At 59.9% G+C, this 26,595-nt stretch overlaps 1 protein-coding gene across 3 annotated transcripts in view; it reads right to left on the reverse strand.

Moving 5' to 3' along the window:
• Positions 1-2,482: 2,482 nt before the first annotated feature.
• PIAS4 (protein inhibitor of activated STAT 4) overlaps positions 2,483-26,595 on the reverse strand; it is a 37,716-nt gene continuing 13,603 nt past the window's right edge. The window contains exons 1-11 of one of the 3 annotated variants that reach the window (XM_059060048.2): positions 26,379-26,558; positions 20,981-21,407; positions 10,031-10,115; positions 9,288-9,329; positions 8,850-8,940; positions 8,601-8,729; positions 8,399-8,504; positions 5,719-5,792; positions 5,468-5,628; positions 3,354-3,484; positions 2,483-3,001 (exon numbers count right to left, since the gene is read on the reverse strand). In XM_059060048.2, coding sequence (XP_058916031.1) covers positions 2,733-3,001; positions 3,354-3,484; positions 5,468-5,628; positions 5,719-5,792; positions 8,399-8,504; positions 8,601-8,729; positions 8,850-8,940; positions 9,288-9,329; positions 10,031-10,115; positions 20,981-21,407; positions 26,379-26,405 — 1,542 coding nt within the window. In that variant the 5' untranslated portion in view covers positions 26,406-26,558 and the 3' untranslated portion in view covers positions 2,483-2,732. Of the gene's footprint in view, positions 3,002-3,353; positions 3,485-5,467; positions 5,629-5,718; positions 5,793-8,398; positions 8,505-8,600; positions 8,730-8,849; positions 8,941-9,287; positions 9,330-10,030; positions 10,116-20,980; positions 21,408-26,378; positions 26,559-26,595 lie in introns of those variants that run through there. The other 2 variants (XM_059060049.2, XM_067033100.1) reach the window with 2 other exon arrangements.

The raw sequence follows: 26,595 nt of genomic DNA on the forward strand, positions 1-26,595 counted from the left end.
AGCAGCCTGTCTGTGCTCACGTGGACCCAGGTCTCCAACTCGGGCCGGGCGTGTGGGGGGTGGGGGACCAGGGCTTCCACAGCCAGACCCCGAGGGGACCTGAGCCAGCCGAGAGGGAGACTGGAGGCCTCGGATGATGGTGAAGGATGGTTCTGCAGCCACTCGGCCCAGGAGGGCATCTTCGGTTAGGCTCCCATGCCTCCCCCTCCCCCCACTAAGAGAATTCTTGCATATTCAGAGAATTGTGCAACCATCACCTCCATCTAGTTCTAGAACACTCTCATCACCCCACAAAGAAACCCTTCCCCACTAGCAGTCACTCCATATCTCCCTCTCCCAGCCCCTGGTGACCTCTAACCCCCGTCTCTGTGGATTGGCCTGTTCCGGACATTTCATATAGATGGAATCCCACGCTATGGGGTCTTCTGTCTGGTTTCTCTCACCGACCATCATGTCTTCAAGGTTCATCCACACTGAGGCGAGCTTCAGCGCTCTGCTCCTTTTTAAGGCTGAATCGTATTCCACTGGGGGGCCGGAGCATGTGTGTGTCCATTCACCTGTCGGTGGACATCTGGGTTTTTCCCAAATGAAAGGGTTATTGTTTCACAACAACCCTTTCGCTGTTGTGAATCATGCTGCCGTGAACAGGTGTGTACGAGCGTTTACGTGAGCCTGTTTTCGTTGACCTTGGGGTAGACACCTAAGAGTGGAGTTGCTGGGCCAGATGGCAACTCCAGCCCAGGACTCTCCCACCACAGCTGCCCCATCTCACATTCCCGCCGGTGAGCTCGAGGTCCCCACTTAATCCCCCTCCTCGCCATCTAGCCATCCTAGTGGGGGTGAGGGGTGAGGTGGCAGTTGTGACGTGCATTTCCCTGTTGACTGATGATGTCAAGCGTCTTTCTAAGGAGCTTATTGGCCATTTGTGTATCTTCTTGGCCACCCAGGGGGGCAGGGGCCCTCCTGGGATTCAGTGGCTCTGTCTGAATTCCTTGCCCGGTCCAGCAGACACAAACTGGACCTGGCAGTTCAAGGTGGAATCTTTCTCATTTGACCAAATGCTGTGACTTCTGAATCCGGAAGGCCATGCAGCACAAGGCCAGGAGAAGCGTGGATAGGGCACAGGTTTTGTCCTTTTCTCCCAGCCATGGCCCCGACGCACAGAGAAGTGGACGCTGCTGTAGCTTCACCTTGACTTTTTTATTTGCGTTTTTAAAAAACAATTAAATTAGAATACAAATATTAGAAAACAGCGGCCCTCGGCTGCCAGTGCAGACGGAGGGGGGGCTGAACTGCACAACCGAGTTTATACAGTAAAACTGAATTTGCCCTCGACCAGATTCATGTCCCTTTCTTCTTTAGACCTGAAATGATATTGCTTCCTGACTAGGAGAGTTGTTTATACAAAGAAAAAATATTCTGGGGCTTGGGAGTGAGGGGTGCGGGGAAGAAAAGAAAAGCAAAGAGAATGGCGGGCACAGGAGGTCTGGAGAACCAGGTGTGGCCTCCGGGGGACAAGGGTGCTGGGCGGGGGGCCGGGCACCCAGCTGCGGGTCCCTGGAGGCATCTGGGGCCGCTGTGGGCCCCCGTGGTCGCTGGATGCCCCCCGCCCCCCCGGGAGCCACCTGGGTCTGGGCAGGGAGCTGAGGCCCAGTCCTGTTGGAAGACAAGAGTGAGGCTCCCGGGGGAGCGGGTGCCGGGCAGGCCTCGTACCCGTCGGAAAACCCAAGAGCAAGGAGAGGGGGAAGGAACCGCCCCGAATGGAGAGGCCAGGGCAGGTCCTTGCCGACCCCTCGGAAGTGGCCGCGCCCCCCTGCCCCGCTGAGGAGGGGGCTGGCGACGGCGGCGTCCGTGGACACCTGCGCTGTTCCGTAGGGAAGTTAACCTGAATTGGAGTTACCGAGGTAGCTGGCTAGAAAACTGAGACCCCCCCCACGCCACACGGTGCCGCGCTCTGGGGCCCCCGCCTTCCGCCGGGGGTCCTGGCCACACGCCGGGTCTTCAAAATACCAAGTTATTGCACTTTCAAAAAATACAACACATCTGTGGCTAAACCCTCCCCGGCCCCCCACGCCCCGCCCCACCCCGCCCCCCACTGCCCGGCCCCGCCCCCCGCCCTCCCCACCCCCCTACTCCATGGCTTCTTGGCTAAAAAAAAAAAAAAAAAAAAACAACAAAAACGCTCCCTGCTCCCGGCTCTCAGGAGAGGACAGGACACGCTTGCAGAGAGAGAGAAAGCAAAGGAACAGACGAACGTCAGAGTCGGGGGCTGCTGCCGGGGGAGAGGCTGTCCTCCCCGCGTCCCCACCGCCCGGTCCCTCGCACCAGCTGGAATGGTCGTCCGGGGGGCACGGCGTCCTGGGCCCACCCGCCCTTCCCAGGGTTGGCTCTGACTTCGGGCTCCGACTCCGGCCGGGGAAGCGGCTGTGTGGGTGGCTTGTCTTGTTTTTAAGTTTGATTTTTGTTTGTTTCCTTTTTTTTTGGGGGGGGGACTTTTTTTTTTTTTTTTTGTCGTTTTACTTTTTTTTTTTTTTTTAATCCTCCGAAAGGAGAGTCCAGAGGTACAGGTGCCAGGAGCCAGGGAAAGGGGTGGAAAAACAAAATGAACAACAATAAAAAGAAAAAAAAAAAAAAATCACTCCTCCCGCTGTGCCCGAGGCCCGCCTGTGCCCCTCTGCGTGGTGAGCACCAGGAAAGTCGAGTGTCCGGCTGGTCGCGGCGGTGGCCAGCGGTCAGCAGGCCGACACCAGGCCCTTCTGGAAGGGGCAGCGGCGCTTGGGCCGGGGGCCCTCCTCGTCCTCATCCTCGTCCTCGTCCTCGTCCTCGTCGTCCTCCTCTGAGGACGACGAGCTGTCCAGCGTGAGGTCCACCACGTCAGCTCCCGGCTTCCCGTTCTCCACGCCTCCCGCCGCGCCGCCCCCGCCGACCGTGCCCCCAAGCGCACCGCCACTCCCGCCGTTGACGTTGGGGGTGGATGGGAGCCCATTAGCATCCGAGGTGCCTGTGGAAGAGAGACAGGGACAGATGCTCAGGATGGCAGGTGACCCGCAGAGCAAGGAAATCGAGGCTGGCGAGGGGCGGGGACAGCCTTGTGCAGCAGCACACCTCGGAGGACGGAGGACGGAGCGAGGTGGCCTCAGGCCACCGGCTCCCCTGCGCTCTGGATGGGGCCCAGCACACAGCAGGCGCTCACTAACCGCCTCAGACGCCTCAGATCCCCCGCTCCAGGGGGATCGACTCCACCGGGACGGTCGCGTTTCAGATAAAAAGGGCACACGGTGGGATAGGGTCAAACTCGGCAATCGGCAAACTCTGGGAATAGAAACTCGGGCAAAGCTCGGCTGAGGCCTCACCGAGCACAAGGATGGGGCACTGGGGGCTGCAGCTGCGCTCCTTCTCGGCGCGGATCGGGCACCACGAGCCGTCCACCAGGTACTCGATCTCGTCGGCATCCTCGCACTCGCTCAGGATCTTGGAGAGGAGCCTGGGGGTGGGAGGAGGGCGTGCTGACTCCTGGGCCCCACCCTGCTCCCCTGGCCGGGGGTGGGATGCTCGCCGAGCCACTTCCTGCTCTCCAAAAGTGGCTTCAGGACAGCACTGGCAGCACCTGCTGACCTGAGGTTCGGGGCAGAGGCCCATGCCAGGCAGGGAGCAGGGACACACCAGAGCCCCCAGTGTTCGTTCAACATCAACCCTGCACCTGCCTCCAGGTGACTCTGACAGCCTCAGTCACGATCACACAGGAGGGAGGCCTTGTCCAGGACACCCTCTGTGGCGGACGGGGCCCCTCCCAGACCCATCACCACAGTATGACTACAGCTCTGCCTGAAACATACTTTGCACCTGGAAAACTCCTACTCACCCTCCAAAGCCCTACTCTACAGCTCCTCTTCTCCAAGCAGAGCACAAGCAATAGGAATGTCTGTCTCTGGCTCGGTCCTCCCATCCCACACGTCCAGCTGGGAGTTCCCTGAAGGCAGGGTCTGGGATGGAGTCCTTTTGGGGACCCCTAAATCACCCAGCTAAGGGCCAGAAACCAAGTGGCAGAGCCTTGTGGAATAAATGCACGACTCAAGGACTCTTCCCCCAGGAAGCCTCCCTGGCTATACCCAGGCCGCATGGGCTGATGGAATGGCAGTCCGTGTGGGGCACAGTCACACTACCCAGGCCCAGCCCCCTCTGTCCCTAGAGCTGTCAGTTACCACCACCCGGGCCTGAGTGACCTGCTCTAGGCCTGTGGGGGGGGCGGGGGAAGGCGGGCCCCAGGCTGCACAGCTGCCAGGCTGGGAACAGAGCTGCCATTCAGGCCCAGCCCTTGTGCCTGGCCCCAGGGGCCTCCTCACTCCACCCGAGGCTGGACAGCATTGGGGTGGCTGCTCGGCTCCTCCGGGGAGGGGACCCAGTCTCAAAGCTGGTCAGACTGGGTTTGAAGTCCTTGCCCGGCTACCTGTGAGCTGGGGGCCTGGGCTGGTGGCCACCCCTTCTGAATCTGTCTCCTCATCTGTAAGGTGAGGATGATCAAGGTCCACCTCCCTGGACGGCTGGCAGGGAGGGCTTCTGAGACCTCAAGCGCAGTGACCAGAGGGAGGCGAGTGCCCGACTGTGGGGACAGTTCACATGTGGCCACTGCAGGTCAGGGTGACCCCCTTCCCCATGGCACACACCCCAGCCGCGCCTCGGCCATGGTGTGCAGGCGGGGGCCATGCAGTCGGTGGTCCAGGGCCGCCCCATGGCCTGCTCCTGCCTGGGCCACCAGGCTCCCTTCCCCAGCCCCAGCTTTGGGGACAGAAGTGGGTGTGGCTGGCGCCTGGCAGAAGCAAGTCAGTCAGGTGCTGGGCTCAGTTTCTGGAAACTTAAGATCAGAGCAAAGTTTCCCTTTTAGGGAGAATGGCCTTTTTTCCCTTGTCCCCCCTGCGGCACGGGGAGGGCCTGCTGGTTAGGCTCAGGGGACAGCCTGGCTGCACGCTGCTGTCACCTAGGAAAGGGCCCAACAGAAGGTGGTCAGAGTTTTGGGAAGACGTGCGTCCCATTCACCTTCCTATGTGGAGGACGTGACCAAGCCTTTGCTGAACGCCATTTGAGAAGCAGCTCCCCAAATCGTGCAATGGGGTGGAAGCTAGGGCTTCTCGGGGCCCCATTTTACATGGGGGAGGAACAGACTCACAAAATGCAAGGTGACGTGGCAAGCAACAGTGGACCTCGTGGATCTGGAGACCGACTTCTGAACCCTAAGCCACTGCCACCCACACAGCAAAGGCCCTGACAAGTCCCGCAGGGCTGACAGCCGCCTCTCTGTAGCCCAGGGCTTGCAGAGCTGCCACAGGGCGCTGCTGGGCAGCCCGGAGGCCCCAGGAGGCCTCAGAAGCTGCATGGCGCCACTCCTCCCTCCAGAGGCCCGGACAGCCAAGGGGCCAAGCCCAGCAGAGCCTGGCAGGCGGCGGGGCCCCCGTGTGCCCCAGCGACTCACCCATCGATGATGAGCTGGTCGTAGGGGGCTGGCTTGTCACACACCGGGCACATCCAGGTGGGCTTCTTCTCGTTCATCTGGAGGTAGAAGACGGCGTCGAAGCACTGCAGGTGTGCACAGGTCTCTGCGCGGCAGGGCACCGACAGCCGCATCTTCACCAGCTGCGGGGGTGGGAGGTGATGGCTGTGAGCGGCCGCCCGGCGAGCACTGTCCACCCGGCCGCTCCCACAAACCCGCGTGCCCCAACTCACCGGGCAGATGAGGGAGACCCGCACGCCGGTGGTGGCAATCTCGCTGTCGGGGTCCAGGCGCAGCTTCTCTTTGACTGTGGGGAAGGGGTGGCCGGTGTCAGCGGGGCCGAGGGGCAGGTTTTCCCAGCAGCCAGAGATGCTCAGGAGGGCAGCAGTGAACACCCTCAGCACCGCTCGCCTCAGCTAGACACGGTGAGCACCCCATATCCACCTCCCAGGACAATGAGACACATGCTTTAGCTCCAGGACCCAGGACTACGAGGAGAATCTATGTTAAAAAAGCCCTGGGCAGGAACTTCCCTGGTGGCGCAGCGGTTAAGAATCCACCTGCCAGTGCAGGGGACACGGGTTCGAGCCCTGGTCCGGGAAGATCCCACATGCCGTGGAGCAATTAAGCCCACGTGCCACAACTACTGAGCCTGCCCTCTAGAGCCGTGAGCCACAAGTACTGAAGCCCATGTGCCACAACTACTGAAGCCTGCACGCCTAGAACCCCTGCTCCGCAACGAGAAGCCACCGCAATGAGGAGCCCGCGCACCGCAACGAAGAGTAGCCCCCGCTCGCCGCAACTAGAGAAAGCCTGCGCGCAGCAACGAAGACCCAAAGCAGCCAAAAAAAGAAAAAAAAGCCCTCGGCAGCAGCCATTTATTTTTGACAATAACCTGGGTGCACAACGAGGGGGGCCAGCCCCCCAACAAGACCGCCCTTTTCTGGAAAGATCCAGGCAACAAAGAGCTGCCATAGGCCACCTGCTGTGACTGTCAGCTCTGATGAAAACCGCCAGGACCTCCTGCACCACTCCAAGGGCTGGGAAGCCCCAAGGCCAGGAGAGCCCCACCAGGGACCCTGAGAGGGCGGAGTGGGCCCACGAGCACGGCTCCCTTGCACCGTCTGAGTCTGCTTCTCTAACAGATCAGAAGACAGCAGGCGCCCACCATAAAGCCACCGCACGGTGAGCCCACGAGGCGGAGGAAAAAAGCCTGGAAGGAAACTGGCCCACTGCAGCCCTGGGGATGGGCCTGCAGGGGGCGCAGGGAGGCTGGCCGACCAACCTGAGAGGGGCAGCGGTTCAGCTCCATCCCCAGATGGCTCGGGACCATGCCTGGGCCCTGCAGAGTGGAGGGCACTCGTCTTGGATGATGGGACTGCCCCTCCCTCCTTGATAAAACACCTGTGCCCCCTCCTGCAGAGAGCCTTTCTCCCCCCTGCCACACGGGGTTGAGGGTGACCTGCCAGCTTGTCCTCCCACCCCCTCGATGCCCCTACTGTCCTCAGCCACCCTGTGGCTCCCATCTCTGGCTAACAGGTGCAGATAAATGGTAGACCCAGAGACCCTGGCCCCTGAAAAAGACCCTGGGCAGCTGAGGACGGGTGCAGTGCGTATTATGCTTCAAAGCAAGGCCTCGGTCCTCCTCTACCTAATAGAGAGAGGGAGGGCACACGCAGCAGGAAGGCTTCAAGTGAGACAGAGAACAGGACTTCCCGGCTGCAATCAGACAGCAACCCAGCAGGCACGATGCCCAGCCTGAGCTGGCTGTGGGAAGAAAGCTGGGGGCTTGCTTCAGAGGGGAGGCCCTGCCCGCCCCAGCAGCGGCCTGGGCTGTCCCATGAGCTGCGGAGACATATGCTGCCGCGGCCCCTGCACTGCCCCAGGCCTTGGCTCCAGGCCGGTCATGGAGGAGTTAAACCAGGCCTCCCCATGCCCGTCCCCACCCTGGGGCCCACGGGTGCCTGGATGAGCCCTGCCCAGCCCTGTGCCAATGCCTGAACCTGCCAAGCGGGCAGATGGGGAGGGGGGGGGTCGAAGAAAGGGCCATTTGAGGAAACAGGCAGGCGGCAGGGCAGGGTGCCTAGGCTGCGGTCCTGGGGTCACAGAGCCCTAACTCTGCCACACTGGCCTCAGTGTCCCCACTGGTCAGACTGTGACGTGGCCAGGCCCCACTGCCCAGATCCGCAGTGAGGATGGAGTCAGAAGGCACCCCGCAAGGGCCTCCAGGCGACCAGAGAGGGAACTCCCGAGCCCCCGCTGTGTGGTGGGCAGCCACCGGAGCAGGACACAGGAAGGTTCTATCTGCCCGTCTGAGTGGCTCTTCTGGGGTTTTTTAATGCTCTGTGTATCCCCACCCCCTTTTTTCTGGTTCTTAAAAGTACAAAAAAGAAAAAAAAACAATGGTCTCAGCATTCTGGGCCAGACCCTCATCATCACGTGTGCCTCCAACTGGGAATCCATCCTCTGCTCCCGCTGAGCGCTGGCCCCCACTCGCCCCCCCAGCCGCCAGAAGCACCCGCCTGGAACGCTGATCACCTGGGGTCTTCCCCTCCCTGCAAGCCCTCCAAGGCTCCTCACCCACCAACCCCGGCTCTCCTCGCCCTATTCACGGAGCTCGCTGGGGGCTTTCGGCACACCCGGCCCGTCCCTGCCTCAGGGCCTTTGCACTGATGGTTCGCTGCCTGGCTCCCCCTCCTCCTTCCACATCCTCCAGAGACCTCCCAGAGCTCCCCAACCGCCAAGGATGATGGCCGGACCCGGGGAGGTCCAGGTCCCCCACAGGCAACAAGCTCCTGAGGACCAGGCCTGTGCCTTGTGCCCAGCAAATTGGGTCAGCAGTGATGGAGCCATGGCCACCCCCAGGGACCGTGGGGAGCCCCACCCAGCAGTGCCAAAAGCCCCAGGGCTCACCCAGTGCCTTGCACAGCTCCGGGTGCTTGACCCCGATGGTCTTCAACCTCTGCAGAAGCTCTGAGGAGGTCAGTTGCCGCACCAAGTACAAGGCCACGGAGTAACTCTGGGGGTGGGGGAGGGAGGGGAGTCAGGGCTGCGCCAATGGAGGTGGGGTGGGCAGGGGAGGGCGGCAGAGGGAGGGAGCTCCGGGGCTGCTCACCTTGCCGTAGTTCCCCCAGGTGACAGTGATGCGGTTGGTGGCCGAGGACAGGTACATGAGGTGGGTGAGGTTAATGGGGCGGCACGGCCTCTTGGGCTCCACTCCAGGCTTGTTCGAGGGGTAGTAGCCCTGGAAGCAGACACCACGGCTGCGCCCATCACAAGGTGTTCCACGTGCCCCCCCACCCCACTCTGCATTCTCTGCCTCGCCCCCCGCAGCAGATCCAGGGCCGCCGGGGGGCCCACTCACCGGGACCGAGCAGTAGCTGTGGTTGACCTTCACGGCGATGTTGGGTGGGTACTGGTCTTCCTGAGGGCTGCTGGTGTCTGAATAGCAGATTCTGCAAGGACACCGGGGACCATAGGGCCACGGGCACCTCGGGCAGGGGAGGGCCCGCTGGGAGGGGCAGGGCGGACAGATGGGGGGCGAGGGTGGAGGTGACAGGACCCGTATCTGGCCTAAGTGGGGCTGCATGCTGGCGTACCCACAGACAAGGCCATATAGCGGGCGTGGGGGTGGGGTGGGGTGTGTGTGTGTGTGTGTGTGGGGAGAGAGAGAGAGAGAGAGAGAGAGAGAGAGAGGGTCCTGGGAGAGAGAGGGTCCTGGGGCCTCCCAGGGTAGGGAAGGGGAAGGTGGGCAAGGGTCGTGTCCCCACCCACCCCGGGGCCCGAGCACACCTGGGCTTACCTTAGGACGACCTGCACAGCCTTGACCCCAGGCTGCAGTTCTCTGTGCGGGGAGAGGAGGGGAGGGTCAATGGCGGGAGAGCGCCCAGCAGCCGCCTCTGACCCTTCACCGGGGGGACCAGCCAGACGGACTAAGCCACTACTTCTCATGGTGACGGAAGGCCAAGAGTACTGACTAGAATGTTCTCTCCTGCCATTTACTCACGGGTGATTTGGGCAAATGACCGCCTCTCTCTGGAAAATGGGGGGCTGGTATGGATAGTAAGAGGGTTGGTGGGTGTGGGCCTTGTGCCGGAGAAGCGGCGGCCCTAATGGTGACTTCTGTCTCAGCTGGAGACTGAAGGCCTCAGAGAGCAGAGTCAGAGCTCTGGGACCAGCCTGCATCCCTCACCTGCTCACCGGGGCGGCTCTGCCCCAGGGGACACTGGGGATGTCTGGGGACATCTGTGCTGGTCACGACTGGGGTGCTCCTGGCATCAAGGGGGTGGGGGCAGGGATGCTGCTCCACACGCCACAGAGAATGCCCCGACCCGGATATCCGGAGCAGTGAGGGGGGGACTCTGTTAAAGGGGAACGATTGGCCCACCTTGGGGCTGTGGGTCAAAGGTGGTGAGAGCGTGCGGGCCCTGAGCACGGGGTGGGGGCCACCCTTCCCCGCCACACCAAGCCCCAGGGTCTGCTGCGGGCCTGGCGAAGGCTGCCCTAGGCTGCCACAGCAGTGGGCAGGGGGCGGGCACAGCGCACCTGGAGTTCCGGATCAGCTCCACCTGTCTGGGCGTCAAGGCAAAGATGCACGGGCTCTCCTGAAGCTTCTCGTTATTCTGTGGAACTGAAGACAAATTTGGGGTCAGGGTCACGTCTGTTCCCTGGCGAAGGTGCCGACCACGGTCATTCCTACAGGCCTGGCCCTCTTCAGACTGGGAAGTAGGAAACGGGAGGCTGAGCCCCACCCAGGTGGGATGGATTTGGGGGATCCTGCCCCTTTCTTGGGTCAGGAGAACCACAGCTCATGGTTCAGGGAGCACTCATGCCCCCCACCATGTCCCCCACTGAGGGCCACTCGGGGAGCAGCAGCCTCTTCAGCCCTCTGGGGCTCAGGCATCTACTCAAGAGGACCGAGAACTGCTTGGCGGGGGCAGGAGAGCATTGCTGGGCCGGCAGGATGCAGCACACCAGGCCACATGCCCTCGGGCCAGCCACTTTCTCCAGGTCTGTGAGATGCCCGCAACAACTCTGTCCCCAACTCCCAGGGCTGTTCCAGGCATCTGGTGAGCCATGTGCCCAATCATGCAGCACTCGGCCCAGGCCCTGCATGTAATGAGTTCTCAGCGGGCTCAGCACGGCACTGCCAGAGGGAATGGGGACAAGCTGAACAAGGTCCCACCTCCGGCACTCACAGGTTGGCCAAGGAGATACGGAAATGAACCGGCAGTGAACCTCCAAGTGCACAAAATAAGAGTCACAGAGCAGCCTGGCCTGGCTCACAGCGGGAGGTGTGAGGAGGGCAGCAGGGACAGCACACACAGAGCCCTGCTCGCCATCATGGAGCACTGGGTGCAGAAGTCGGGAGACAGTCTGCCGGGGACAGAGACCTTGGCAGTGAAGAGCCGGCTCTTCACTCTCAGTCATCACTGTACTGAGAACCCCAGGTGAGATCGGAAAGCACTCTGAACTGAACGAGAAAATACAATACTCCAATACTTGTGGGAGGCAGCTAAAGCAGTTGTGAGAGGCAAAGCAATAGCTTTAAATGCTTCTATTAAAAAAGAATGAAAAGGGTTTGAAATGAATAATGTACGCTTGCTCCACAAGAGGCTAGAAAAAGAAGCCCAAACTAAAAGCCAAAGCCATTAGAGGGCAGAAAATTAAAGATAAAGATGGAAGTCAATGAACCAAAAAGCCAACAAGAGAAAACCAACAAAGCCAAAGTTCTTTGATACATCATACCTAGCTAGACTGAACGATAAGATCGTGAGAACACAAACTATCATGAATGAAAGGTGGACATCAGGACAGATCCTACAGCCTTCAATAGGGGGTTGTAACTTCATGCCAATGAATCTGACAGTATAGGTGAAATGAACAAACTCTTCCAAAGATGCCAACTATCAAAACTGGCACCAAAACATATAGACAGTTTGAAAAGCTTTTTATCAGATAAAGAAACTGAACTCATAATTAAAAACCTTTCCATAAAGAAAACTGCAGGTCCAGGTTGGTGGATTCAATCAGACGTTTAAGGAAGAAACCATATAAACTTTATATAAACTCTTCCAGGGAGTCCCCTGATGGCCTAGTGGTTAGGATTCTGGGCTTTCACTGCTGGGGCCCAGGTTCAATCCCCGGTCAGGGAACTGAGATCCTGCAAGACATGCGGCACGGCCAAAAACAAACAAATAAATAAACTCTTCCAGAAACTAGAGGAGGAAGAACACTTCTCAACTCATTTTAATGAGGCCGGCATAACCCTGCTTCCAAAACCTGACAAAAATGCATCAAGAAAGGAAAAACACAGCTGAATATCCCTCATGAACATGGATGTAAAAAATCCTTAACAAAATATTAGCAAACAGTCAGGGTCCCTGGGATCTGGCCCTGGAATGCAAGATTGGTTGAAAACCTCCACACGTCCACTTAAAGTGGCTAAAATGACAAGACCAATAATTCCAAGTGTTGACAGGGACCTGGAGCAAACAGGACTCTCTGCTGAGGGTAGGGGTGGTTGTAACATGGTACAGACACTTTGGAAAACCGTTGGGCAATGACTAGTAAAGTTAAACATGCACTTACCCTGTAACCAGCAATCTGCTGTTAGCTATTTCCCAAATAAATGGAAGTATGTCTACAAAAAGACCTGTGCAAGAATGCCTGGCTAATTTATTCCTGGCAGCTCTAAACTGGAAACAGCCCAAGTGCCCACAATGGAAGAACAAATGGACAAGCTGTGGTACATTCATACGGTAAAACTTGTAGTCCATGCATCGACACGGAAGAATCTGAAGCCCCAAAGCTGAGCCAAAGAAGGCAGATGCAGAGAAGTACATGCTGCGTGTGTGTTATATCACCTTCCTAAACAGGCAAAACTAATCTATGGTGATAGAACTCAGAACAGAGGCGGCCTCTGGGGGTCGGGAGAAGACAAGGACTGCGTGGGAGGGGGGGCCCTCGGGAACTTAACAGTGATGGAAATGTTCTGTATTTGGTGGCATTGGGGTTACTCGGTCACATGCACTCGCTAAAACTCAAGTTACGCACTAAATATCTGTGGATTTCGTTGTATGTAAACTATACCTCAATGTTTAAAATTTTCAAACTACACTGAGAAGTGGTGACCATTCTGTAACGAATAAAAATATCAAGTCACACACAAAAAAATCAAGTCACTGTGTTGTACACCCGGAATTAATATTGGATTGTAAGCAATCATACTTCAATTTAAAAATAAATTTGATGAAGCCAAAAAAACCCCCACCAAAACAAACAAACAAACAAAAACCCCACCAAAACTAAACAAGGGACTTCCCTGGCAGTCCAGTGGTTAAGCCTCCACGCTCCCAATGCAGGGGGCCCGGGTTCGATCCCTGGTCAGGGAACTAGACCCCGGATGCCACAACTAAGAGTCCACATGAGCAACAAAGATCCCGTGTGCTGCAACTAGGACCCGGCGCAGCCAGAAAAGGAAGATCGGCTCCAGGCCCCACGTGGAGGAACACTATGCTCCCGCGAACACCGGGAGTCACGAATAAAGCGGCTCTTTGTGCTCTGGCAGAGGCTAATCCCCAAGATGGTTTTAAGTGGAAAGAGCAGGTGCAGATCAGTGTGTACCTCAGGCTGCTATTCGTGTAACCAAAACCAAGGAGGGGGTCTGTGAAAGAGCCGCCTCTGGGGAGAGTGGGTGCCAGAACTGGCCACTACCGCAGCCCTAGAGCCGGGGGAAGTAAGGTGTCTGCTCTTTTTATACTGCAAATCCTTCAGGACAGCAGTGGGCAAACTGTCCCTACAAAGGGCTGGAGTGTAAATATTTTCAGCTCGGCAAGCCACACTGTTTCTGCCTCTACGTCCCCTTGTATCACGCCTTGTACCATGCAAGCTGCCGGTGAGGGCGAGCACGCGGCTGGCTGCCGGGCGCAGCCGGGGTGGGGGGCTGCCAATAGGGAGCACGCGGCCCCGGTTGGCCCACCCCTGCTTCAGAAGCTTCTGAATTCCAAAGCGCAGCCTCGGGTAGGCTATTTAAAAAGCAGACACAATTTGAATTTAAAAGCAGCTCGGGCTCAGAAGCCAGAGCTCCCGGGCCGGGGTTCGTACCCCAGCTCTGCTCAGCCACGCCCCCATCCCCACCCAAGCCTGTGCGCCCTCCACGCAAGGGACCAGTTTCTCAGGGTTCACAGTGCCGGGGCCAGAGCTGGCGCTCAGGAAGAGGTGGCTGCTGAAACCGCCACGCTGCTGCTGCCAGTTCCTGCTCATTGTGGAGGGAGGGCTGGTCCCTCTGGAGTCCCAGTTGGGGCCCTTGAGAAGGGCCGCCTAATTGGAGGGCTGGGGTGCACGTAGGCTACCTGCAAATGCGCCCAGACCTGCCCGAAGAGCCCCAGGCAATTATTTATGGGGGGAGGGGGGTCTCACAACATCTGAGCTGGGCCCCCAAGGCTGGGGGGGGCATGTCAAAAATACTCCCCCACCCCACAGAGTCCCCTGGGAGGCAGGGGAGGGGACAGCCCACCCGCCAGCCAAGGAGCTCTTCCTGCAGAAACCGAGAGAGGGGTTGCCGAACTGGCTCCGGAGTCCCTTTCCCGGAAGGACTCCTATTTCTAGGTTAGCCTGCTGCGGAGGCATGGGATGCATTCCGAATCCCGATTTTCTGCTGTGCCATCAGCCTGGGGTGGCCGACTGTTACCCCAGGAAGCCAAGTGGCCGGTGGGAGGCCAGCTGCCAGCTCAGCTGGGCCACAGTGGGCAGGGGTCCCCCAAACCCAGACCTGGGCCATCCACCACCAGTGGCAGCCCCACCCTTCCAGCTTTCAGGGCTGAGATTCGGGCGGAGTCTGTGACCCTCCCCCTCACCCCCACTCTCAGCTCCCTCGGCCAATCCCGTTGTTGAGGATTTCAGAACGCGCCCAGGGCGCTCTGTCCCCCCAGTGCTCATCCGATCGGTATGAAGACCCCTTGCCGGTCCCCTGGCTGCCCCCAGCCCTGGGCTTCGGGGGAACCTCTGTCCCCAGCCCTGGTAGCCTTGATTCCACCGCAGCCACCCTGGGCGCCTCCTTGTGCTCCCCACCTGCCAAGAACATACCTCGGGGCCTTTGCACTCGCCATCCCCTCTTCCAGAACATTCCTCCCCCAACCATCTACACAGCCCTGGTGTGTTTTAAGCCTGTGCGAATGCCACTGGAATGAAGCCTTCCCCGAGTGCTTGTATCTAAAAACCGCACCCTCCACCCCAACCCACCAGCGACACTGGAACTCCCCACCTCCTTCCAGCCTCCATTTTTCTCCCGAACTCTCACCTCCTAAGAATTAACACAATTTTCCCGTGTCTTTGGTTCGTCGTGGACACAGAACCAAAACTACCTCTACTGTCGCCCATGCTGCACAGCAGGGTGGCCATGGGGGTCCCCCGCCAGGCGGCTTGGGGGCTGGGATGAGGTACACGCCCTCCTAGCCTCAAGCACACCCAAAGGCCTCAGCCTTAATACCTCTCTGGGACTAAAGGGAGAACCCTTGCCCCAAGGTCCTCGGGGAGCTGGAATCCCAGGCGGAGCCAGTGGACCAGGGACTCAGCCCCTGGGCTCCATCCGAGACCCCGACAGAGGGCCTGGCACACGCAGGCGGCTGCCAGGCAGCCTTGCAAACTGTCACCAGGAAAGAGTATTTAATGACCTCAGCAGGTGCTCACCACATACTGGGGCGGTGGGGGGGGGGTGTTTTGACAAACCAGCAGTCAGGCACACCACACATCCGAGGTTGCACATGCAGACAGACGGCAGCAGCAGCAAGAACAAGCGCGTGACTTCTTCGGTGTTAACCGGTGTTTTCTATGATGAACATGTATTTTTACAAAAGTTTAAATAGAAAGAAAAGATTTTAAGAATTCAATTGGGGGACTTCTGGTGGCACAGTGGTTAAGATTCTGTGCTCCCAATGCAGGGGTCCTGGGTTCGATCCCTGGCCAGGGAACTAGATCCCACATACATGCTGCAACTGAGAGTGCGCATGCCGCAACTCAGGAGCCCCTGCCTGCCGCAACTGAGACCCGGCACAACCAAATCAATCAATAAATAATAAATTTTTTAAAAATTTAAAAAAAATAAGAGAATTTGATCAGCTGGGACTTCCTCCCACTGGTCTGAAGACCTTAGGTGGGCAGCCCCTGCCCCTGGGCCCCCGAGGTCCCCTCCTCCAGGCTGAGGCTGGCCCCAGTGGTGATGGCGGGGGCGTCCTGGAGAAGGCGGGAAAACAGGTGCCCCAGGCTGGGCGCAGGGGCCTCACTATGGCAGGGGGCGGACGGGTACAAGCCCCAACTAAGGGCTCTGGGTTCGAATCCCAGCTCCTTCACTCACGGGGCGAGGAACCCGGACTTCCTGCTCGTGGGGTTACGGGAGGTACAAGCACTGAAGGAATGACTCAAAGTTTTTCTCACTGCAGCCTTCAGGCTGCTCCTCATCTCCAAGCCCTTGCTCACCTACCCCCACCTCACTCTGTCCTCTGGATGCAGTGGGGAACAAGCCAGTCTCAGGCGACCAACAATGCCAGGGTTGGGAGCAAGGCCCCGGAGGAGGAGAGAGTGGTAAGGAGGAGAGGGAGATGAGCTGTAGATCAGGCGATGGGGCAGGGAGGGCCATGTGGGTGTCTGGGGAAGAGTGTGACAGACAGAAAGAACAGCACATGCAAAGGCCCTGGGGCAGGACCAAGCCTGGAGTGCTGGAGGAGGCTGGAGCAGAGTGAGCGAGGGTTAGGGTTAGGGTTAGGCCAGGTGAGAGAGAGGAGGTGAGGGGAAGGAGGAGGAACGTGACCAGCCTGCTATTCTAAAAGCTTCCTCTGGGGACTTCCCTGGTGGTCCAGTGGCTAAGGATCCACGCTTGCAATGCAGGCGGCCCGAGTTTGATCCCTGTTCAGGGAACTAGATCCCACGTGCCACAACTAAGAGCCCGCGTGCCGCAACTAAGACCCAACACAGACAAATAAAAAATTAAATACTGAAAAAAAAAAGTAATCGTCTTAAAAAAATAATAAAACATTTAAAAAATTAAGAAAACTAAAAGCTTCCTCCGGCTGCTGGGGGTAAAGTGTGTGGGGAAGACACCAGGAAGGAGGCTGGGCAGGTTAAAGCCAGGGGCGGGCAGAGAGTCGGGGGGGTCACAGCAGGCAGAGGTGAGCCACCTCTGGCAGGACTTGGGGTGGGCTGGAGGCCTCACCTGGGACAACCTACACGCCCACCTGAGGGCCCCCTCACAGGTAATGCTGGGTGTTCCCCAAGGCACCCACCTGCTGCAGAGCTGACGGAGCCCCTCCCACCACCACAGGCAGGGGAGGCCCAGCCAGCCCAGTGGGTCAGGCCACCTGCCCCTGGATGCCACAGACAGCCCATGGGCCCGGTGGGTACCACACTGGGCTGTGGGGCGGCAGGCAGGCCTGCCGCGGGGGTATTATCCACCTCAGAAAGGATGCGAAAGAACAAGACCTGGGAAGCCCTCAGGACAGCCCAGTCGGTCCCCACCTTTCCCCGTGCCCCACCGATCTCGGTTTTTCTGGCCTCTGCCACCCACGTCCAGGCCACTCTCCCTTCCCCAGCCCGCAGCACACCACACTCTGGTCACAATAGCCTCCATTCATGAGCTCTCTCACCATGGGGCCTCTGCCTGGAACATGCTCACCCACCCACCCCCTTTGTACGGCTTAATTGCTACTTATCCCTTGGGTCTGGATGGGATTGTGACCTCCTCCAGGAAGGCTTCCTGACTGCCACCTCCCCACAAATGCACAATAAGGGGCTCCTGGTACTGACAGCGCCCTCCCCCCTCCTTGCCCCTGGGGAACCCCACACTCCCTGACCGCAGCATACCTCACCCGTCACCATTTAATCACCTCTAGGGCACCTTCCTGGCAAAACTCGCCAGGTCAGGGATCCCACTACCTTGCTTGGACAATACCAGCCAAAGGGCTCGGAGCCTGAATGAGGGACGTATGGATACGTTGGCCCTGCCCAGTGGGGACAGGGCTAGACCAGTGGCTCTCCACCAGAGTCAGCGCCAACCACGACCTGGAGCACGAGGAGAACTGGGGGGCAGCTTGCTCACCCTGCTGGGCCACAGGACGCCGGGAGTCTCGAGGAGCAGTGGTGAGACGGGTCGCCTTTCCTTCCTTCTGCTGGTGGCGAGTCTCATGGTGGTACCTCGTCTCCCCCACGCTCCCTGGCCCTGAGGTCTGGGCCTCCCAGAGCGGACACTCAGCCTCTGCCTGCTGACACCCCAAGTGGCCAGGCTTAGGGGACCCTCCGGCCATAAGAGGGTTGAGCCCCAAGCAGCAGTGTTGGACCTGAGACTGCATTCCCAGTCCCTCTGAGTTCTGCTGTGGGTGAGCAGCAAGAGCCTCTGCCCCTCGGGGTGCACCCCTCGGGGTGCCTGGCCCAGATGGCTGGGCTCCCTGTCCTGAGAAGAGGCCTGAGGTCCAGAACCTTCGTGTGGTTCAGAACCAGGGCTTCCCCACAGGGAAGCAAGATGCCAATGGCGCAGGGAGGGGGTCAGAGGAGGGAAGATGGCTAAGCACGTGGCCCCGGAGTCCTTTCCCTCAGGATGCCGTGTGACCTTGGGCTAGTCTCCTGACCTTTCTGGGTGCCAACCCCCAGCCCCCGCTGGAGTGGATCATCTTTCTCCTAAGGTCCTTCCAGCTCCCAGTCTGTGGCTCTATTATTCCCCTCCCCTCCCCCAACCAGAACATTCCCCTCCACGTGATTTATGTCTCCTGCCTGCCTGGCGCGGTCTCCATCCCGGAGCCTGCCGGCGGCTCTTCCGGGGAAATAGGACCAGGCTGTCTGGGCCTCGTTTCGGTCGGCAGGTCGTGACCAGGGGTGAGGGGGAAGGGGAAGCTGGCTAGAGCCTCCTGATGTGGGTCCTGGGCAATGCCAGTGCTGCAGAACTCCCCGTGGGGAGGCACCCAGGGTGAGGGGTAGGCGGACAGAACTGCCGGTGCTGGAACAGCAGGGACCAGATGGCTTCAGGGCCACATCAGTGCTCTATGAGGCCTCCCCCAGGAACCCGGGCAGTCCCTGGGGAGTCCCTGAGGAGACGGGAGTCTCGGGAAAAGGGTACATCCTGGGAGAGGGGCAGGGGAGTGGGTGGGAGCAAAGGCAGGGTGGGGTCGGCCTCTTTGTTCTGAGCCGAGAGCAGAGTGATTTCTGGTGTAGACAGGGGAGCAGACTCTCCCCGAGATCAGGTGACTGGGGTCCCTGGGGGCTCAGGGCAAAGTAATGCATTGTGGGGCAGGAATGGTTGCACGTTCGCGGGCAGGAAGGAAGCCCATGGTCCGGGCAGGGGAGGGAGGCTGCCGGCCCTGAGTTCAAAGTCACCTCCAGTCCCAGGCCCCTGCCCAGAGCCAAGCCCGCCTTGCAGCCTCCCTGTAAAAACCCAGCTTCCCTGATATAAAGATCGTGCTCGAGTCCTTAGGAAGGAGTCTGAATCTTCAGCTGGACCTCCAGAAACAGCCAGCCAGCCAGCCAGGCCTGAGACTCCAAAGTCTGCAGCAGGGGTGGGGTTGGGGAAGGTTTGGGGGGGGGGGATGGGTCCTGGCATCTAGAAAGAGGTTGTGGGGAGCAGAGACAGGGAAGATCATCCTGGAGAAACTCAGGAAGGGGCCCTGGGTCCACAGTGCTGCCACGTCACCCCCACGATAAGTGCTGGTGAGCCAACCTGCCCCCCACCTGGGGGCTGGCGAGAAACACCTCCTGATGCCAGAGAGAAGGCAGGGGAGGGCGGAGCCCCGGGCCAGAGTGCGGGGCCTCAAACCCCAGGGTCAGAAGCACCTGAGGTGCTTTCCTCCACCTCCTACAGCCTCACCTGGAGCCACAGGCCCTCCATGAGAGCCTGCCATCCCTCCCCCTCCCCCCACCCAGGGAGGGCTGGAGCTAAAGCCTGTGTGCAGACAAGGGCCCCCTGGATGAGCAAGTCAGGCCGCTGGGTCAGCAGGGTTGGGAGGGACTGAGCCGCGTGGCCAAGGGCACAGCGGGTGGGGGCATGGAGGGACCGTGACCTCGGCCACAGCACACAGGGACCAACTCACGACCAGGGCCCACTGTGATGGGTGGCAGGACCCACAGCGTGGGTAGGCTGGGGGCACCCTGAGGCTCCGAACAAGGGGTGCTAGAAGGGAACCTCCACAAGGGTGGGGGGCTCTGTCTGCTCCCTGCTGCACCCCCTGATGGGTGCCCACCCAGCAGGTGCTCAGGTACATGCTGTGTGACTGGGTGGGTGATGAGAGGCAGGAGGGGTCCCCAGGAACACTCAGGCACCTGGTAAAACGTGAGGGGTGACAAGAGTCCCATCGCATTCCACTCGCTCTCTGGAGCCCTGGAGGCCCAGGAAGCTGTGGCTGGTTGGTGTCCTGGCCCCGGAGCTCAGGGCAGCATATAAGGCCGAGTCTAGGCTGACACCACTCCCAGCCCTGTCATCAGGCTGTCCGGAGTGGGGGTGGGGGGGCCTGCTACAGGCCTGATACACAGCAGGCCTGTCCCTCAGTCAACGTAAGGGACAGAGAAACGAGGACGAGGTTCCCCGGCATCATCTCCTCTATCCGCACTGCACCCCGCCTCTCAGAGGCACACCTGGCCATGTCCTGACGGGCCGGCCCATGTTGACAGGCCTGAACCCGCTGACCGAGGTCACTCCCGCAGGCTACCTACTAGGAAACAGCCTTCTTTGGGGCCGGTAGGGAAGGTCGAACCTCCAGTCCCTTCGCCACCAGGAGTAAGACCACAGAAGCTAGCCTTGCAGGTGGCCCCCAGTGCCCCCGCCTCCTGGTGGTCCAGCATGGTGGAGCTCTCGCCCACGGTGCACCAGAGTTGGTTCCTCTGACCAGTGGAATGTGGCAGAAGCGAAGATATGCCACTTCCAAGCTGAGGCTGTGAGAGAGCCCTCAGCTTCCAGTGGGGTCATGCACTCACAGAGGTGCACACGCTTTCTCTCTCCCTCTTTCCACCGCAGCCGCCGCCCCCCCCCGCCCCGATCATGGTTCCGGGGAAAGCGAGCCACCACACCACGCTAGGAGGACACTCAATCAGCCCCCAGAGGCCCAGGCGGCAAGAACTGGGGTTTCCAGCCAGCAGCTGGCAACCATGTGAGTAAGCGCCCCGCCCCCAGCCCCAGTCGAGCCTACTGATTAGGCAGCCCCCAGCCGACAGGTGGACTGTGACCTCCCTGAGTGACCCCAAGCCAGAACCACCCAGCCAGGCCGCTCCTGAGCCCTGACCTTCAGAAATTGAGGTGTCGGCTGTTTCAAGCCACTGGGATTTGGGGTAACTTGTTACATGGCAACAGGTCACTAATTCAAGGACCCCAAGGTGGCCCCTGTGCTTCCTGGGAGGGACAAGCCCCCCTCAGCCCCTCGGCCCTTGCTCCCCAGAAAATGCTCTGGGTAGGCTGCTTGGCTGGCCTTGGGCACTGGGAGAACTCAGAAGGTGGGGCCGCCCCCCGGGGCGGCAGGGACTCACCCAGCTCGGTGGGCTTCAGCAATTCATCCAACATGTTAAAGAAGGGCAACTTCACCAGGCGCACTTCTGGCTTGAGGGTCTTGGCAGGCAACCGTCCGAGTCCGTTTAAGTACTTCCCATAGAGCACGGGGTAGTCAATGTTGGGGCCCGTGAGGGGAGTCCTGGGCACTGAGCTGGCCCGCTCATAGGTGGAGTGCATGGTCAGGGGGTCCAAGGGCCGGTGGGGCTGCGGCACGGGCTCCGAGCTCTTCTTGGCGTAGCGTGTCTCGTAGAGCTCCTTGATCTTCTTGAACAGCTCGGGGCTACAGTCAAACTGGACCAGCTGGAGGGCCCGGGTGACAAGTTCGTGTTTAAGTCCGCTCTTACTCCGGCCGACAAAACCCAGGAGCATCTGAAGATCAGAGACTCGGAAACTCATCACCATGTTCTGGGGAAGAGCAACCACAAACACACAGGTTCAGAGGGACACGCCACCCGGGTGAGGGACTGCCTGGGCCAGCTGGGGGGATAGTGAAGTGAGACCCTGCTAGCAGCTGGCCGGCCTGGGGCCCCCAGGAGGAGGAGGCGGCAGCTTCTGCCCCAGTCCCACCGGCCCGGGCTTTGTCTCACCTCCACGCCTGTGCTCAGGCTGCCACCTCCCCCTCCCCTGAGAGGCCCCCTCCCCACTCAGCCCTGCTCCGCTCCTCCCCCTCCAACCTTCCTCAGCATCACCAACGCAGCAAAAGCTCCTCTGACTGACCACCCCCCCGCAACTGCTTCTATTTTAGGTCCTCTTTTCCCGTCTTCAAGCCTGAAAGCATCCCCAGGGCAGGAGCTGGGAATCTTGCTTCTCCGTAAACTGCCTCAGCCGCTCTCCAGCCGAGAACACTGGTGGCCTCTCTGACCCTAGGCCTCTTCGTCAGGGAGGACGGCGGGTCCACCTCATCGGGACGTGGGAAGGACCAGATGAGGCAATGCACGTAAAGCAAAGTGAGCGCTCAACCAACTTCGTCCACAAACACATTTTCCCTTTGGTCTGGAGCACGGTAGCCACCGCTTGCTTGGTACTGACTCACCTGCCGGGGACTGAGCTGGGCGTGTGATTATGAACTTCAAACACCCCTACCAGGTTGGGGTGAGCTCCAGTTACAGACAAGATCCAAACCCGACTGAAGCTGGGGTGGCTCCTCTCTACCAGGCTGCCTCAGCACCGACTTATTTCAGCTGAGCGCTGCCGAGGCCGTCAAAGCGTCTGCTGGTCCCCCCTGCAGGCTTCCTCCCCTTGGTGCTGTGGACACTGGGGCCGTCCCGGGCATGGTGGGGTGTGGAGCCGTATCCCTAGCCCCACACACTCGATGCCAGAGCTCCCCCAGACCCTAGTCGTGACAACCACAAACGTCCCACAGACACCACCAAATGTCCCCTGGGGGGCAGGATCAGCCCCAACAGAGGAGCGCGGGGATCCAGCAGCCACAGAGGCTATGAACTGTCCCGTGGCAAAGTGATGACTGGCCATTAATACCTGGCAGGGCCCCTCCAACGAAATCAGACCAAATACAAGAGAGCGGTGGAGCCCAGTGTTTTCTGTGGGACTGGCCGGCAGCGGCCTGCCCTCCATGACCCTCTGGGCTCCCCGATAAGCTACATAAGCAAAGTATCCCGGAGGGATGGGCCAGCGGGGTATGGGGGCAACCCATGCCAAGCCCTGAAGCTGACCTGTGATGAGTGAAATGTGGTGGGAAAAAGACGTTTCCGGGGGGGATGGAGAAAGAGAAAGTACAAGCGATGACAGTGGACATGGAAAGCTGGCGAGCCTGGGGCAGAACAGTACCCATAGAAACCAATAAATCACTTAAACTCAACTAGAAAAAGTCTGATGGTCAGAGGTGGGCGGGACCCCTGCCAGGCTGGTTACGTGCCACAAGGCACTGCTGTTTCCGGACTGTCAAAGAGTGAGCTGTGGAATCTGATGGTGGCTCCAGCACTCAGGAGCCCCAGGTCCAAGCCCAGACCCGGGCCCTAGATTCCTAGATGACCCTGGGTCCGCTGTCAGGCTTCTCTGCACTTTGGACAAGATGGGGACTCTAACATTCTTTCCAGCTGTACGGCGCCAGGCTCCTGCTGATGGCAGAGGGGTCTGCCGGGCCCGACATGACACAGACAAAGGTGCGGGGAGGCTCCATCCTGCCTGCGAAGCCTCGAGGGGGCTTCTCCTGCTGCAGTGTCTTTCTCTTACTCCTGCACTGCAGACGGGGAGTGCCCACCAATGCCAAGCACAAGGACCTTCATGGTCGCGAATCTCACAAGGACTGGTGCCCATCACACAGGTGAGAAAACTGAGGCTCCGAGAGGCAAGCACCTGGCCCAAGGCCTCCGCGTGCATCCGCGGCAGGGCTGGCGGTATTTGGACTCGGGGCCATCGGGCTCCTGAGGCTGCTTACTTCCACTCACACCCAGCTGCCTGGAAGCCCCTCACCCCCCAGCACACCCGTTGCTTGGGGGCCTAGCAGTCTGCTGGCCTTCCGAGAGTCTGAACACTTTTGAAAACAAAGAGGCTTCGCCTCCCTCGGCCTGACTTCCTACCTTGAACAGAGAAGAAAGGCGTGCAGACAAGATGTTTCTTCTGGAAGAGCCCCAAGGCGCTCCAGGGTAGAGGCAATGTCATATGGAAGCTGACCGCCCACCATGGAGCCAAAGGCAGGTGGGCCTGGCCTTTTGGAGTTTGACCACAGCACATCTTCCTGCCCCTGGGAGCCCCTGCCCCTACCTACCCCTTGCACCAGGTTGGGGCCATCCGAGCCGCCTCATGCACGCGCATCCCGGGGCACACCCCTTGAGCTGCCATATGTTCATGATTCGGATTTCTCAGCAGCTGCCACCACCGAGGAGCCTGCCCTTGACACTGGGAGGGAGGGGGGGGGCCGCGCAAGCAGGGTGCAAACGTTCAGGAAGAAGCCCCAAGTGCTACGCAGACCACTTCCTGCCGTGGCTTCATCCTGACCCGCCTGCCCCTCAGATCTGTGTTTATAAACAGCGCCAGGCCTCAACGGCTTCCAGAGCCTCAACTCTGGGCTCCTTTGGAGCGGTGTGGAGAAACAGCAGCTGTGCTGAACTTAACAGGGGCGCCTCTCTCCAGGAACTAAGAACTCTGTGCAGAATGCTACACACCCTCTCAGGGAGTTCCCAGACCATTCCCCCACCCCCACCCCCAAGCCCCTCTCGGCCGCCTCAGGTTAAGAGTCTCAGATTTCCAAGCTTATCCACAAGCCCTTCGCTCTCCCCTCGGACTAGCCCATTCTGCACCCCAAAAGACAAAGTCTCCGGCTCTCGCTACAAAAGGCTGGGAAAGTGCCTAAAAGAGGGGGACATTTCAATGACAGGTAGGCACTCCACAGTGACAGCAAGGGACTGAAGGAGAAAGAAGACTCCCTAGGATGGGAGCAGGCTGGGCTCACGAGGTTCGAGGTTCGCGTTTTACAGCACTTGAAAAAGGGTCAACTTGATCTAACTGGGGAGGGGGGCCCCAGCTACTGGAGGGTCAAGTAGAGTTCATCAGATCATATTTCAAGGCCCTGGATGATATAAGAGTTCAGATCCTACTCTCTGGCTGGAGTGGGGGCGGGCGCCCAGAGCCACAGCCCCACAGCGGCCCGAGGAGGTTAAATTTCAGGGCTCCAGGGGACTTCAGGCCGCAGGTTGCTGCCCTGGGCTGGCAGAGTTCAGACCTCTGCATCTCTAGGGCAAGTCTCAATTTCTCAAAACTCCGGAGAGGGGCAGCCATGTGTGTGATGCAGGTATGTGGAGAGGGCACTCAGGGGTGAATGGAGGCTAATACCCTATAATCACAGAACCTTGAGGGCTGCATTTCAGATCCCAGTGGGAAGGGAAGGGAGATGTAAGGAGAGGGAGGAGCAAGAGAAAGAAAACATTTACAGGTCAGGACCCTGGGGAGGGGAGAGCAGCAGGGGGAGGGGGCGGTGCCTCGGTCCTGCAAGGTCCGGTCCCCCACCTCCCTGGGATCAGCGGCCTTGAGTAAACTTCTCCGGGAAGAACCCTAGCCTAGTCAGGGGCAAGGGTTCTGGAGCCTCACCTCGGGGAAGACATCTGTGGGAAGATACCTCCCCGGGAGAGGGATGCTCCCAGCTCAGTCCCAAGAGCGTTATAAGGGGCCCCAAGCTTGGAGAAGAGGTGGCATCTATGGGATGTGGAATGTGGACCCCAAACAGGAATACGGGGGAGAAAGACTAGAAACTAACCACCAGCGTCCCCCAGCGCCGGGAGCCACTAGCTGTCCCGTCACGTGATCGCCCTCCTAACTACCCTACCCTGCAACCAGCCAGGGACTCTCCAAGGACCGACGTTAAGAGACCGGCAAAAAGAGAAGGGTGCCTCAGATGCCAGAGCTGGGGTGCATAAACAGATCTAAAGCAGGGGTTCTGGGGGGCTGTGTGGGAAGGGAGTGTGATCTGAGCAGTAGACTCACGAGGGGGTAGAATATAAGGGAAGTAGACAAGGCTTGGAAATGGAGTCTGATACTGCGAGTGTGGGGTCCAGAGACCCCAGAAACAGAGTCCAAAGCAGCACAGGTTATGTCCTAAGGGTAAAGAGGGAGGAGGAAGGCAGAGCCCAAGACCCAAGACTGAGAGGAGAGAGTTATTAGGAAGGCGCCGACACAGGGGCCAGGGCTCCATCCCATTGGGGAGGGTAAGCTCAGTTATCGCCGCGCGCACTCCGGGGTGAAGAGGGTGTCGGGAGGGGGGCGGGGCTCTGGGACCAGAGCGGGAGCTGAATATTGGCTCCAAACCCCAGCCTGGGGTAGAGACCCCAAGAGACACACTGTGTTTGGGGGCGGTTCAGGACCCCAGCTCATCACGCCGGATGGTGGAAACGGTGGCAGAAAAGTCAGGGGACCCTTCTGAGCAAGAGTCGCCAACCCCAGCCTAGTCAGCTAGGCGAGGAGGCTAAGACCCAGATGCCAGCCCACTGTACCATGGGGGGCGGGGAGGCGCAGACACTCCCCCAGGCCAAAGAGCGCCGAACTCGAGGAGGGGACGAGCAGGTCAGCCAGTCATGCTGTCCGGGGGGACTGTGCCTCAAGCTGGGAGGCGCGGCCCTGTGCCCGTACTTAGGGAGATCCAGACCCCAACCGCTCGAACTGGAGGTAGGAGAACCCAACCTCCCACCTGGGGGCCGAACCCCTGGCGCGAAAACTGGGGTGAGGTTTGGGGGGCCCCGCCCCCGGCCTCTCCGCGCCCCGCCCGCAACCGGAGCCCCGGGGCCAGGGGCTGGCGAGGGAGCCGGACGCCGAGCCGCGGGCGGGCCGCACTGCGGGGCCCCGAGCGGAAGGCGCAGACCTCGGCCGGCCGCCCGGCCCCCGCCCCCCCGCCCGCCCTGGCCGGCGCTGCCGCCGCTCACTCACTTTGGCCTCCACCAGCTCCGCCGCCATCTTGGCCACCAGCGTCCCCCGCGCCGGGAGCCCCCAGCCGTCGCGTCACGTGATCAACCTCCACTCGCGGGCGGGGCCGCCACCGCGGCCAATTAGCACCCGCGCGCCCTCCTCCCCGGGGCGCGCGCGACCGCGCACTGCGCAGGCGCGCGCGGCCACCGCCCGGGCCTCGGGCCAATCAGGGCGGCCC

The sequence above is a fragment of the Kogia breviceps genome, chromosome 4 (assembly GCF_026419965.1).
Source record: "Kogia breviceps isolate mKogBre1 chromosome 4, mKogBre1 haplotype 1, whole genome shotgun sequence".
Taxonomy (NCBI): domain Eukaryota; kingdom Metazoa; phylum Chordata; class Mammalia; order Artiodactyla; family Physeteridae; genus Kogia; species Kogia breviceps.